The sequence below is a fragment of the Lolium rigidum genome, chromosome 7 (genome assembly GCF_022539505.1).
Source record: "Lolium rigidum isolate FL_2022 chromosome 7, APGP_CSIRO_Lrig_0.1, whole genome shotgun sequence".
Classification (NCBI taxonomy): domain Eukaryota; kingdom Viridiplantae; phylum Streptophyta; class Magnoliopsida; order Poales; family Poaceae; genus Lolium; species Lolium rigidum.
In genome coordinates this window covers 254,402,400-254,418,273 of record NC_061514.1, presented here as the reverse complement: position 1 = coordinate 254,418,273, position 15,874 = coordinate 254,402,400, and the positions used below count along the sequence as shown (strand labels likewise).

The following is a 15,874-nucleotide window of genomic DNA, read 5'->3' as shown; positions in this document are numbered from 1 at the left end:
TTTTTTCACGGGTGCGCATCCCTCGCAAGTGGGGCAATTATTCTACTTGACGAGTCAGAGTTGATAGGCTGACTACGACCACCGTTTGAGCACGATAAAACCAACTTCTTTCCAAAAGTTTAGCCCAAACTAAACAGAGTAAACAGAGGCTTCCAGCGACCTGGACCAGACCGTCCGGTTGATTTTCCCTCGAATATTGATGTTGCTACTCTCTTGCCGATGTTGATTGATTATTTTAATAGGTATGCATGTACACGTAGCTTTAACATCGTAGTCTAAATTAAATTTATGTGAGAACCCTTGCTGGTAATTATAGGTCTTTGGTTTGGCCCTATTTTATTTTTCAGATGCTGCCTTTAGAAAAGTATAAAATTGTTTTCTAAGAAAAAGAGTTTGAAAACCTTCAAGATTGTTCCATGGGTTCGGCACCGGGTCACCACCATCCTCCGTCTCCGGCCGTGCTGCGCTAGGCCGGAAACATGCACAACCCGTGTAGGCCTTCCTGAGAGAGGATCCTTCGAAGGACAAGGTCGCCAGCTTCAAGCGTACGAGGGCGGATGTTGCGGCTGTGGTAGCGGCGCAAACCTTGCAGGTACCGGGCTACGCGAACAACGGCCTGGCGACGAGCATCCTCGAGTAGGAGCAGGTCATAGTTTCGCATGTCGTCCTGGCGGACCTCGTCGAAGGCGAGGACCCGCAGTGACCCATGCTTGAGCTTGGTGGGAAGGACCGCTTTCCCCGTAGACGAGGAAGAAGGGTGTCTCACCTGTAGGCTTGGTCCTTGTAGTGCGAATCGACTGTAGTACGAAACGTGAGAGCGTTGAGCCAGCCTTTGCTGCTGGCTTTGAGCTTGTTCTTGAAGCTTCTGGTCTTCGGACCCTTGAGCACCACAACATCGGCGCGGTCAGCCTGACCGTTGCTTCTCAGGTGAAGACCCTATGTACTTGAACAAGCCACTGGTGAACTGGCTGCCGTTGTCGGTGATGATGTGGATGGGTATGTCGAAGCGGCAAACGAGCCACTTGATGAACTTGAGAGTGAAAGTTCAATGTCGGTAACCTAGAGGGGGTGAATAGGTTCTAGGAAATTTTCCCTGACTTGTTTGCCATTTTAGGCTATGCAGATAAATAATGTGGCCTATATAAATTACGTGGAGCACCCTATATGACAAAATAATATATCAAGAACTTCAAACTCGATGGCTATCGCAAATTAAATACGTGAAAAGAAATAACCGAAGCACGCGGAGACGACAATGTATCCCGATGTTCACTTCCTTCAGGGGGAGCTACTCACCGTTGGAGAGGTGCGTTCACCACGAAGGACACCGAACGCCACGAAGGCTCACCTTCTTCTCTGTGTGCTCCTTCAACGAAGTAGGAGCCCTTTCCACTATGTACAAACTTTCCGGCTCGATCACAATTTGATTGCTCCCGGCAACCTCTACCGCCTAGCAGTCCTCAACCTCCAAGAGTAACAAGATCGAAGCTAAAACTTGACACAAGGCTCAAATTGCAAATTTGATCGGTGGATAGAGAGGATGAAAAGATCTTTCAATTGGATGGATTCACTCTCAAAGTTGTTGGTTAAATCTCTCTTGATCCAAAGATTGGTGGAGAAGAGTGCAAGAGAGAGTAAAAGGATGAAGAACTTGATATGAATCTCAAAATAATGGCCAAGGTAAAGATCCACGGAATTAGTCTCTTTCATATATAGCAAAACTAGCCATTTTTATGCCAAAATCGTGCAGGAACGTGTATGGCCGGTCATACCGGCTCCATACCCAGTATGATTGGATAAAACTGTTGTTCGGGGCGTGTATGCCCGGTCATACCGACCGACCATGCAAAACAGCAGGAACACTCGACACGGAAAAAGCCATAACTTTTACATCCGGAGTCCGTTTTTGATAATCTAGGGCTCGTTGAAATCACAGCAACGAGGTCTACAACTTTATGCATTGAAACATCATAGTCCAACCATGTAATAAGAAAATAAATAAGAAATATTTGACCAAACTAAAAAGACAAACCGATAAAAACTCCAAACTCGAAAATGCAATAGAATTTGCATATGGAATCAGTTTTCGATGAACTTGGTCTTGTTGAAAAGCTACCAACAAGCTCAAGAACCCCACACAGAGAAATGCCACGATGAATGCGGAAAAGTCTATGGAAAAAGATGGAAAACTTTGATGGAAGTAGAGAGGAAATGATTTGAGCCAAGTACCAAATAAAAGCTTTGCTCCCCTCTTAATAGTGCGGGGTCCTATACTCAAGAAAAAACGAAAGGGGGAGACTAAATTATTGCTATCTTCCAAGCTCCGTCTTCTAGTTCATTTGTCGCTTGCTTTGGAACTCCGTCTTCGAGTTCCATTGTAGCTTTCTTCCTCTAACTTTTCCCATCGTGACCCGACACCATAAGAGTGCGAGACAATTAACTGCACCCCGCTTGATATTCATGAGAACGCTCATGCTTCATTGAAGCCAGAACACCTCAATTATTTGCATGCCCTAAGTCTTGGTCACCAATGGCTCAACTCATGAGACTTGGAGGATTGTGACATCGACTTCTAGCCAAAACTTCTCTCTTGACATCAACTATCTTGAATCCAACATATGGTCTTCAAGCAAAACCTGTGGAGTATTCATTCAAACAAAAACTCAACTCAACGAAAACATTAGTCCATAGGAATTGTTATCAATTACCCAAAATAAACATAGGGGCAAAGTACCCTTATAATCTCCCCCATTTTGGTAATTGATGACTATCTCAATAAGAGGGTTTATATAATGAATACAAGAGGTTGTATTTGATAAGATCAAGTAGCACAAACCTACTATTATAAATCAAAACTGATTCTACTCACACATACTATAACTAATGCAAGAGATGTGAGTATAACCAACATATATAGGGTAAACTCTCCCACAATATATGCTCGTGTAATGGACTTGAGTTTTTTTTTGAAAGGAATACGGTAGGGGAAGCCCCTACAGTGACTTTGTTTTTTAAATAATAAGAACCCAAATTCAGGTCCCTGGGGACTTGAACTTGGGTGGCTGGGTTGTACATCCACTTCCCTACCCAAGTGAGCTAGGCTCACTTCTTAATGGACTTGAATTTCATTGCATATATTGTCAAGCTTAACCTTTGGAAAATTTACACTATATATTCAACCATGGAAAACATAATAAATATGAGATGCATGAAAGGCAAACACTTAAGAACAAACCAATCTTAAGAATAAGCCACTTCCCTTAAACCCTCTAAATTTCTCCCCCATTGACAACAAATACCAAAATGGATGAAGAAATTTGGAGACAAACATAGGATGAGTTCCTCCCCAATGTGTGGCATTTCTCATAAAATGAGTGAAGTTATATGCACTTATGATGCATGCAAAATGCATACATGAACTTTGTCCTTTATCATATTGAATTCCCACATATTTGCAACACATATGATGTTATTACCATGTTTTACATTGATTTATGGGGATTTACCAATGATCCTATTTATTTGGTTTATAACTCTGCAGAAGAAGAATTCTTTGATTTGTGTATTTTTCACTTTCAGAGACCTATACGGAGTCAAATTGACCTGAGATTTTTGTAGCGTCACTTTTTCATCGGGAGAATCACCCTGGAGCTTTGGAAGAGGCCTGGATGGGCCCGAGGCCCAAAAGAGCACAGGTGGCGCGCCCAAACATCTAGGGCGCGCCACCCCCCATACTCTTTTAGCCGTTGATCGTCCAATTGACCTGATTATTTCGGCCACCGACGTATTTTGACCTAAAAATCACTATATATATGGCCCCAAAGAGTTCTCGAGAGGAGAGCGCCGCATAAGACAGAAACACGAAAAGAGAGGCATGCAGCAGAGAAGATTGGAGGGGGGAACTCCGCTAGGATCACCGCCAGAGGGATCTCAACCTTCTCCAACGTTTTCATCATCATCACCATGTTCAAGGGAGAGTAGACCACCTCTAGACTACGGGTTTGTGGCAGTAACTTGATCTATTTCTTTCATGTTCTTCATAGTTCTTAGTGTCATATGAGCTACCTCACATGATTATGCTCATATTAGTAATACCTATGTGGTGGATACTTATTCTATGATATTGTGCTATGAGATATGATAGAATTATATGTAAGATGTATTGATAGATGCATTTTATGTACCCCGTTCTTAAGTATTTGTTCTGATCCAACATCTATGCAAGAGCGTGTGTGGGGTGATGTGTGTATTAGATGGAGTAACATGGTTTTAGTGATTGAATAGTGACAACAAATTCATGATCTATTATGGCTTTGCCCTTTTCTTTTGCTACCTCACTAGGGATAAAGTGAATGCATGTGCTATGTTCTTCACGTGACAAAAGTGATAATCTTGTTTGGTCAAGGTAGCATATTTGATATTCAAACATCATGTCAAAGTACTTATCGCTATACTTTGTTAATTCTTAATACAAGATTGCATGGAGTTTTCCCTTTCTTGTGGAGTATAAGAGAGGTGTGTTGCATCATCTCTATGTTAGGACATGATGCCCATATGAATGCTTATATTACTCATGTTATTATTTTGCATCCTCGTATCTCATTGATAAATTACTATTTGTCCAATACAACTTAAAAGAGAGAATAGTCAAGTGAACCCATGAACCCGGTCCACTTTATTATTATAAGAAACACATTTATATTGCTTTTATCTTGTTTTCTATTTGCTCCACTATTTTAATCTGAAAATACAAAAAATATTTAATTTTCTTATTTGCATCCAAAACACCAAAAACAATCAACCCATTTACAGTTTTTACTCAGTTACTATATTTTATCTAGTTATACTCGCTTTATTTTTACTTGTGTTTTATTTACTTACACGAAACCTTGTGCTTGACAACTACACCGTGGAGTTGGGGAAAGAAGGCTTCTATTTTACTTTGCAGGATTGCTAGAATAAGAGAGAAGAGAATACTGTTTGCTCAGTTCCCCGAGAGTTCGATTTAAACCCTCGAGTCACCCTTGTGGGGAAAATACTCTGCTGACACAACACTCTGCACTTGGAGTCCCAACGTCATCAATTTATCCAAGTATGAATAGGTGGAAGAACTCAAAACATATTGAGGATCAACTATTGCAAATAAATAACAAGGATAACAAACTTTAAAGAAAGAAGCAAGCAATCAAAGAATCCAAAGAACCAATTAAAGGAAACAAGATGTCATGATAAGAGAGAAATAATGCTCTAAACGAAATAAGGAAGCTCCCCAATGTTCATTAGAGAATTCTTACTCCCTCTGCATCATTTAGAAAAAGAAGATACAAACTTGAGTCCAAAAACATTCAAGAGATATAAGTGCAAGAAGATTCAATCAAAGTAAATAAAGCACTCATAAAACAAATTCTTACCAACACACCAAAAACCAAATGGACAAGAAGGGTGGTCGGAAAATAACGAGGATATCAAGACAAGAGATTAATACTCTCGTGTATATAAGTTTCTAGGTCGATAGCATGGTGAAAAATCCAAAAAGAAACATGCACATGCAAAAGGTAAGATAAAATAAAGAACACATGATATCCAAGATGAAATCATAAGATATGCCAAACGGATTCTTACTTGAAAGCATATATAGCCAAGGGCTCCATTTTCTCTCATGGTATATTAATGAACTTCATCCAATCAAAATCTCAAAAATATCACAACTAGCAATAAGGGAACTAAATCTAGTTGAGATGAATTAAGAAAGGCAACAAGTATCAAAATATGGATTCAAGATGCAATTTCAACAATATTGCACATGAGAGATAAATTGCTAAAGAAAATATTTGGGATTGATGAATCATAAACATGAATTTATATACTCCCCATTATATCCGTCATCTCAACTTACTCACATAAGAAACAAAGAGTTTTTATTTTAAAGATCTTTGCAAAAACTGCAACATTTGCAAATAAAAACTTGCATGCCAAGATGCAACCTACAAGATGTTAGATGCAAAAAGAGTTAAAGTAACAAGGATGCCAACAACAATGAGTGTGCCAAGATGCAACCTGATAATGTGCATAGTTAAAGTAACAAGGATGCCAACAACAATGGGTGTATATTGTTAGAAGAACAAGGGTACTGAACTGATTGACTGATATGCTTTACTACGAGATAGTTTCGCCATTCATCGTCGTCGTCACCACCACCACCACTGTAATCATTATGTTGTTCTCGTATGCACAAGTCTTTGGACCATGAGAATATCAAATGTCATCTAAAAGGTGTGCCTTGGTTTCCATTAGACGTTCCCACAACAAGGTAATAGTAAATGTTTTATCAGGTGCATCGAAAGGTAGGTATAAGAACTTAGATAGTTTAGGATGATATATTGCTCCTCCCGAATGGTGGAGAGATACACTTTGAGCCCTTTTGGTACTACGGTGTGTCGGTGTCACTTTATCTTCGTGGGACATGCGCGTGTGAAAGAGTTAAAACCTGACATATTTTCAAAACGGGTTTATTTTGTGGTAAATGTTCAGATAAAAAAGGCTAGTCTATTTTTGTTAGTTTTGACCCTGCGTGGAAAAGTGGTCACCAATTTCTATATGCAATGTATATTACCCAGTGCCCAACACTCAAGACTTTAAGAATTGAGTTGACTCTATATTCATGGCATCCACACTTGAATCAAACGTATGGACTACAAGAGGTCTATGAAATATCCCTGCATATAAACACAATAAAAACATTACTAGTTCGTAGAAGATTATCATTAATTAACAAAAACATGCTTAAAGGCAATGTTTTCTTACATGTTTCCATAATAAGGTAATCAAAAAGGTTCTAATCAGGTTTTTGTTAATTAAGAAACATGTAAGAAAACATTGCCTTTAAGCATGTTTTTGTTAATTAATGATAATCTTCTATGAACTAGGTGAATTCTCATTGGCTCTAAATTTGCACGTTAAAACATGCAAAAACTTTGCCTTTCACATGCATGGAGTACTAGTACGCGGTGGTTTCACATGCATGGAGTACTAGTGCGTGGTGAGAGATGAAAAGAGGAGTATTTGCATGCAAAAATAAATTAGTTTACTCCCACATTAAATGCAAAATGTGCCTAGGAGGTGAGAGATTTTGGGACAAATATTTTTTGGAAATTTGCCTTGCGAACTGGGACGGAGGGAGTATATGAACTTGGATAGTTTATAATGATATATTGCTCCCCCAATCGTGGAGAGATACACTCTGCGCCCTTCTGGTTTTACGGTGTCACTCTATCTTCGTGGAGCAGGCGTGTGCGAAAGAGTCAAAACCTCAAATATTTTCAAAAACAGGATTATTTTGTTGTAAATGTTCAGATAAAAAGGCTAGTCTATTTTTTGTCACTTTTCACCGTCTGTCCTGCGTGGAAAAGTGGTCACCATTTTCTATATCTATATGCAATGTATACTGGCCAGCACTCAAGACTTTAAGAATTGAGTTGACTCTATATACGCATGCGTGCTCAATGCGGCTGCATTCAAGGCCTTCGGTGCTAGAATGGCGGCTCACGAGCTCCTCCTGACCTTGGCCATCGTTGCCGTCGCGTTGCTAGCTTCCCCCGCGGCGGAAGCGTACCCGTGGGTAATTTGCGGCCCGAGCACCTACACGGCCAAGAGCCATTACCTGGCGAACATCAACCGCATCGGTGCCACCCTCTCCAAGAACGCCTCCCAGTCCCCGGACCTCTTCGCCACCGCCAAGGTCGGCGCCGCTCCGGACCAAGTATGGGCTCTCGCGCTCTGCCGCGGCGACGCCAACGCCTCCTACTGCTTCGCCTGCCTCGACCAGGCCTTCCAGGACCTGCCGAACGCGTGCCCCTTCAGCAAGGAGGCCACCGTCTTCTACGACTCCTGCGTGCTCCACTACTCCAACATCCATTCCCACCCCACCGACGGCAGCACATACAGCCAGAGCCGTCCGGTCCGCAACATATTCAACGCCACGGTCGAGCCGGCCCGGTTCCAGCGCCTTGTGGCGGCGCTCGTGAACGCCACCGTGAGCTACGCCGTGTACAACTCCACGCGGTTGTACGCGTCCGGGGAGGCCGGCTTCGACCGGGAGTTCCCCAAGGTGTACGCCTGGGCGCAGTGCACGCCGGACCTCACGCCGGCGCGCTGCCGGGACTGCCTCGTCCAGAACATGGACTACTTGGCGGATCTGTTCACGGACTCTATCGGAGCCAGGGTTGTTGGGATGAGGTGCAGCTACCGGTACGACACGGTGCCCTTCTTTGATGGCCCGGTCATGGTGCGGCTGGCCGGAACGTCCGCCAGTTCTCGAGCACCGGCCTCAGCGCCGGCCAGTTCCGGAGAACCGGCCTCAGCGCCGGCTGGGGTGCCCAATGTTTTGACGCCTGTGACGGCCGCCGGAAAAGGTACCTTCAATCTTTCTAGAGTACACATTTTGGAAGCTGAAATCAAAGATACTTTAGCGGCACAAAAGCTTTGTTCCCACTCAGTCCTTGCGAAATATAGCAAGGAATTGTGAATTGTGATACACAACTACACAAGAGACTACCATTTCATAAAAGTTAACTGTTATAATTGAGATGCACAATAAACGAAGAACGAAAAGTAAGACACTGCAGGGGACACGAGATTTTAACGTGGAAAACCCTTGCAACACACAAGGGAAAAACCACGGGCGCCAGCCAGCAAAACTTCACTATTTCGGTGGTGTTTACAAACGCCGTGGGTGTACAATGATGCGATGATTACCCTAACGGCGGCTTACAGGGAATATAAATAGGCGGTGGCAACGATCCGTACGTCAGAAGTTAGCCTCCCTTTAGTATATGAATTTGGATCACAAAATAACAAACTCCACCTTGAGACAAATTCCTTGTAGCATGAACTTCAACAATCACCTGAATCAACAAAGAAAACACTTGCTGGCGCCAATAGCCACTTGGGCTAAACAAGTTATACCAACCAAGCTTGAGCAAAGCTCAAACTTGGACACAGGGACAGAGCTTAGTCATCATATCAGCAGGATTATCATGAGTACTAATCTTGCATACCTTCACTTTACCTTTTGCAACCACATCTCTGATTGCGTGGTACTTAATATCAATGTGCTTTGTCCTATCATGGAACATCTGATCTTTAGTAAGATAAATAGCACTTTGACTGTCACTCGAACAACTTAATGCAAGAATTATCTCCACAAAGCTCAGCATATAACCCTTTCAGCCAAACAGCCTCTTTACCTGCCTCGAGCAATAGCCATGTACTCAGCCTCGGTAGTAGATTGTGCAACAAGCATCCCGCAAAGTAGCCTTCCAGCTAACGAGCACATCCACCAACAAGTAAACACATAACCTGTGAGGGACCTTCTCTGATCCAAATCGCCAGCATAATCTGAATCCACATATCCGGCGAGCCCCTCACCAATCCTGCCAAACCTCAAGCAAGCTTTTGATGTGCCGCGAAGGTACCTGAAAATCCACTGAACAGCTTTCCAATGTTCTTTACCAGGATTAGCCATGTATCGACTGACCAAACTCATAGCATATGATAGATCAGGACGTGAACAAACCATGGCATACATCAAGGAACCAACAGCACTAGAATAGGGAACTCGAGACATGTACTCAATATCATCTTTAGAGCTAGGACATTGCAAAGCTGACAACTTGAAATGAGAAGCAATAGGAGTAGTAACTGACTTTGCATCATGCATATTAAAACGATGAAGAACTTTCTCAATGTACTTTTCCTGACTAAGAAACAACAAACTAGACTTTCTGTCCCTTTTGATTTCCATGCCTAGTATTTTCTTAGCAGGACCAAGATCCTTCATCTCAAACTCCCTACTTAATTGATTCTTTAAAGTAGTGATCTCTTTCATGCTCTTGGCAGCAATCAACATATCATCAACATATAGCAGCAAATAAATAGGTGATCCATTAACAAACTTGATATACACACAACTATCATACCGAGATCTCTCAAAACCATGTGTAAGCATAAATGAATCAAACCTTTTATACCATCTGTCGTGGCGACTGTTTCAGACCATAAAGGGACCTCTTTAATTTGCAAACAAGATCCTCCTTACCAGTCACAACATAACCTTCAGGTTGGTCCATATATATATCCTCCTCCAACTCACCATGCAGAAAAGCAGTCTTTACATCTAGCTGCTCAAGCTCAAGATCATGCATAGCAACAATACCAAAGAAAGCACGAATAGAACTATGCTTCACAACCGGGGAGAATACATCATTATAATCAACACCTGGAATTTGACTGAAACCTTTTGCTACTAACCTTGCCTTAAACCGTGGAGGCTCATTAGGAGACAAACCTTCCTTTCTTTTGAATATCCACTTGCAGCGGACAGCCTTCTTTTGTTTAGGCAAGTGCACAACATCCCATGTGCCATTCTTCTCAAGCGATTGCATCTCTTCTTGCATCGCACCTACCCACTTATCTTTATCAACCGAAGCAATGGCTTCAGTATATGTAGCTGGTTCAATATCATGCTCCACCTGTTCAGCACAACTCAAAGCATAAACAACAATATCACATTCTTGAATTAATCGGGTAGGAGGTGTAATATTTCTCTTAGGGCGGTCAGCAGCAATAGACCGTCCTTGTCGCTGAACAAAAGGTGGTGAAGGTGGAACATCATTATCATCATTGTTGGTTTCAGGAAACACATTTTCATTCTCCTTTGCGTGCTCCACCTGCACGCCAATTCTGTGCTGCTCATCATCAGAAACATCGGGAGAATCAATAGCATCGAAATATCGGTAGACGGACTATCATTAAACATAACCGCCTCATTAAAAACGACATTCCTGCTCAACACAATTTTCTTAGTTTCAGGATTCCATAATCTATAACCAAGGAAGATGCACTTAACAGCCCTTGGCTCCAACTTTCCATTATCAACATGAGCGTAAGCAGTGCAACCGAAAACTCTCAAATCTGAATAATCAGCGAGGCGAACCAGACCATACCTCAATTGGAGTTTTCTTATCAAGTGGAACGAAGGTGACCTGTTGATGAGATAACATGCGGTGGAGGCTGCTTCAGCCCAAAAACCTCTATGCATCTTTGCATTAGACAACATGCAGCGAGCCCTCGAAATAATGGTCCTGTTCATGCGTTCAGCCACGCCATTCTGTTGAGGGGTGTACGGAATGGTATGATGTCTTACCATCCCATCATTGCTGCAAAACTCATCAAATTCATTTGAACAAAATTCCATACCATTGTCGGTACGGAGTATCTTAACCTTCTTTTCAGTTTGGGTTTCTACCATAACTTTCCACTTCTTAAAAGCATTAAAAACATCAGATTTATGTTTCAGGAAATATGGCCACACTTTTCTTGAGTAATCATCAATAATTGTAAGCATGTAATTAGCACCACCATTAGAAGTTCTACGGGACGAACCCCAAACATCAGCGTGTACATAATCTAAAATGCCTTTGGTGGTATGAACGGAAGCATTAAATTTTACTCTTTTATGCTTACCAAAGATGCGAGTGCTCCACGAACTCAAGATTACCTAAATCGCAGCCATCAATTAGCTCTCTCTTTGCCAATTCTGCCATGCCAAGCTCACTCATATGTCCAAGACGCTTGTGCCAAAGGTTAGTCTTACTAGTTTCATCGGAACTAACGAGCAGCAGCAATACCAGGCAAAGTGCTACCTCTAAGGACATATAATTTCGCAGAATTCATATCACCAATCATAATAATGAGAGAACCCGATGATACCTTCAAAAGTTTGTTCCCACCTTTGTACTTGTACCCGTCACAATCAAGGGTACTCAAAGAGATCAAATTCCTCGCCATGGAGGGTATGTGTTTCACTCCGTCAACGTGCGTGTCATCCCATCATGGGTCTTGATCCGAACAGAACCAATGCCAACAATGCTGCACTGGTTGTCATTCCCCACACGCACAAAATCTCCACTCTGCACAGACTCATAAGAACTGAACCAATCTTTGTTACAGCAAATATGAAAGGAACATGCGGTATCAAGAATCCATTCATCATCACGTGAAACACATGCAGCCAAAACAGCTAAGCAATCTCCATCAGAACTATCACTACCAAGCAACAACAGCAGCCTCACCCTTACCGGTGACAACGGCAGCCTTACCATTACCATCATTATTTTTCGGTTGGTAAGTTCCGTTCCTTTTCTCCTTGTTCTGCAGCTTCCAACAATCATCAATATTGTGGCTAGATTTCTTACAATACCTGCAGAACTTGTCACGTCCTTTGGACTTTGAGCGACCTCTATCGCCCTTGCTCTTATCTCTGTTGTTGTGGTAGTAGTTATCTCGCTGCTCGGTCCTGCCACGGACCTCTAACGCCTCCGCCTTGGAGGACGAACTTTCAGCCTGCACCATAGATTTCATTTTCTCCTTTTGTTGGAGAGCATCATAAACTTCCGCGAGAGTTAGTTTGTCGCGGCTCAATAATATGGTGTCACGAAAATTACTGAAAGAATTAGGCAGCGAGCATAAAAGAAGAAGACCTAAATCCTCATCGTCATACTTAACTTCTATAGACTGCAAATCAGAAACAATCTCTTTCCAGGAAGATAGGTGATTCATTACCGAACCTCCCTCTTGCAACTTATGCGAGAACAGCTTCATCTTCACGTGCAATCTGCCCGTGAGATCCTTGGACAAACAGATCTCCTCTAGTTTGACCCATAACTCGGCGGTGGTTTTCTCCTGCAGCACTTCCTGCAGAATATTATTGGACGAGATGGAGTTGAATCAACGATAAAGCCTTACGGTCTTTCCGCTTCTCCGCATCGGTCCAGGTATCCTTCGCTTTCTCGCCGAAAGCATCGATCGCTTCATCCAGATCTGAAGATTGGGCGAGAATCGCCCTCATCTTCACTTGCCACAAAGCAAATCTCGTGGTGTAGTCCAGCTGCGGTAGATCGAACTTCAGTGACGACATCTCGTAAACCCTAGATCCAAAGAACACGGGCTCTGATACCACTTGTTATAATTGAGATGCACAATAAACGAAGAACGAAAAGTAAGACACTGCAGGGGACACGAGATTTTAACGTGGAAAACCCTTGCAACACACAAGGGAAAAACCACGGGCGCCAGCCAGCAAAACTTCACTATTTCGGTGGTGTTTACAAACGCTGTGGGTGTACAATGATGCGATGATTACCCTAACGGCGGCTTACAGGGAATATAAATAGGCGGTGGCAACGATCCGTACCGCGACGGGCCTCGCTCCGCTCGTCAGAAGTTAGCCTCCCTTTAGTATATGAATTTGGATCACAAAATAACATTAACTTCTATATCTGAATTAGTTCTCCATCCTATCCCTTTTCTAGTCTTATTAGTTAGGTGCAATTTTTTTTTTTGCTGATCTCAAGTGTTCAATATACTTCAATAACATTCTGCTATTTCGTAAAATTTTCTTCTCTCTGGAGGAAATAGAGGTAAATTGTACGTTTGAATTAGTTCTCCATCATATATTTTTCTCGTCTTAATTAGGGGCAAAATTCTGCTTACAAGTCCAGCTCAACACTAACCTAATGTCATTTCAGTTCTAATTTGTAACATCTGTCCTGTTACATTGGTTAATTCACAGGGAGGAACTACAGTGTTCCTGCTTGGGTTCTTATAGTTGTTCTTCCTACTATAGCAGCAATTAACCTTTTCGCTTGCTTGCTTCTCTGGAGGAGGAGGCGGGCGCTAGCACAAGCAAAGCAGCCATGTATGTCCTGCAAAATTTATCTAATTTTGTAGCGCATAACAATTCACGGTGGGCCAAAAATCATATCCAACTTGTGGTAACAAATAGCATTGATGTTTAAACAGATCCAAATTATTCTACTGAAGCTGCGGATATCGACAGTGTAGACTCCATGCTGATTGACATTTCAACATTGCGTGCTGCAACGGGTGATTTTGCGGAAATCAACAAGCTCGGAGAAGGCGCATTCGGTTCGGTGTACAAGGTACATACCAAGTGAACATATACCTGAGAAAATCAGAAAATACTAGATTTTTTATAGCTCAGCTTAGTTTTGGTTCCATTGTGCACAGGGTACTCTGCCCAACGGCGAAGAAATAGCAGTGAAGAGACTGTCAAAGAGCTCAGCACAAGGAGTGGAGGAGCTGAAAAATGAGCTCGCCTTGCTTGCTAAGCTGAAGCACAAAAACCTCGTTACGCTTGTTGGCGTCTGCCTGGAGCAGCAGGAACGGCTGCTCGTCTACGAGTTTGTCCCAGGCCGGAGCCTTGACAAGATCATATTCGGTGCCAACTCAGAATCTCATTTACATATTTATTACTATTTCAGTTACTATCTCCATTTTCTGCTCAGCATTTGGTACTGATCCTACGTTCTGAATTTATGGGCGTTGCGTAGACACCGAGAGACGTGAGCAGCTTGACTGGGTACATAGGTACAAGATCATAAACGGAATCGCCCGAGGCATGCAGTACCTCCATGAAGATTCCCAACTCAAAGTAGTGCATCGTGATCTCAAAGCCAGCAACATCTTGCTTGACAATGACATGAACCCCAAGATCTCAGACTTCGGCCTCGCCAGGCTCTTCGGACGAGACCAGACGCAGGCCGTCACGAACCGTGTCGTCGGAACATAGTCAGTACCTTAGAAACTATATATATATATTCTCGTTCACGTAACAGTAATTACCTAGCCATTCAGTACTTAGAAATTTAAACTAAATTGATTTTCATATGATGTTTCTAGTGGGTACATGGCGCCGGAGTACGCGACGCGAGGAAACTACTCAATGAAATCAGACGCGTTCAGCTTCGGGGTCATGGTTCTCGAGATCCTGACCGGGAGGAAGAACAACGACATCTACAATTCCCAGCAATCGGAAAATCTTTTAACTATGGTAAGTGCCTTGCAGATCGTGATCATGAATATATGTATCAGATGTTGTTGCGACCCAGTTTACCTCATGGCTACTGTAAATGGCAGATGTGGGGGCATTGGACGGCCGGGACAGTGTTGGGTATGATGGACCTGTCCATGAGAACCAGCTTCTCGGAAAGCGAAGTGTTGAAATGCATCCACATAGGGCTTCTATGCGTTCAGGGTAATCCGGCGGACCGGCCGGTGATGTCGTCGGTGGTCATGATGCTCGGAAGTGAAATCGTCTCACTCAGAGCTCCATCCAAGCCGACGTTCTATGGAAGGAGCAATGTTGGTGCCAACTCGGGCATCGCGTCCACGTCAAACATTTTGGATGGCCCTCGAGATTCCATTTAACAAAGGTCTTGTTTGATACTAAATATTTCATGAGGAATTGGAATAACCTCGACAGAGATGGGTGAAAACACTTCACCCAATCCCCTTAAATCACCGTGAAAACTCCAATCCACAACCCACTAGCACTAGGTAGGGTAGAGTATTTGGTTATTGAAAAAATACATTAAATTTGGAAAAAGTGGAGAAAATGTGGATTAAACTAGGCTGATACACTAAAACCAATTATGCTTTCAAATATAAGTGTGAATTTGGGGTTTGGCGAGGTTTTTTTTTTTACGAAATGGGCTTCACAAGTCTTGCAAAATTTCAGAAAAAAGAAAATTATACAAAAGACTGAAAATGTATACAACCCATCACAACTAACAACCTTACATTTTTGCCACCAAGCAAGGGCTACACACATATCCGCCATCTCTCAGACAAGAACGGGGACAAAAGTAAGAAGAAACCATACACACAAGAACACACGCTTCGAGCACCAGTGATCCTAGCTATCGCATGAACACAAAGCTGCTCATTTCCCCCCTTCCTCGCTCTCCCTCAACCTTATCCCTTGAGAGTCTTCTCCCCCCCCCCGGCTCCTCTC

The 15,874-nt window shown here is 42.7% G+C and overlaps 1 protein-coding gene across 1 annotated transcript; it reads left to right on the top strand.

Moving 5' to 3' along the window:
- Window positions 1–7,534: 7,534 nt before the first annotated feature.
- Window positions 7,535–15,466, top strand: LOC124670452 (cysteine-rich receptor-like protein kinase 6). Its single transcript, XM_047206950.1, has 7 exons — window positions 7,535–8,411; window positions 13,631–13,756; window positions 13,861–14,000; window positions 14,089–14,299; window positions 14,412–14,649; window positions 14,761–14,911; window positions 14,998–15,466. Exons 1-7 carry the CDS (start codon window positions 7,535–7,537, stop codon window positions 15,286–15,288), a joined length of 2,034 nt encoding a protein of 677 aa, XP_047062906.1. The 3' UTR covers window positions 15,289–15,466.
- Window positions 15,467–15,874: the final 408 nt, after the last annotated feature.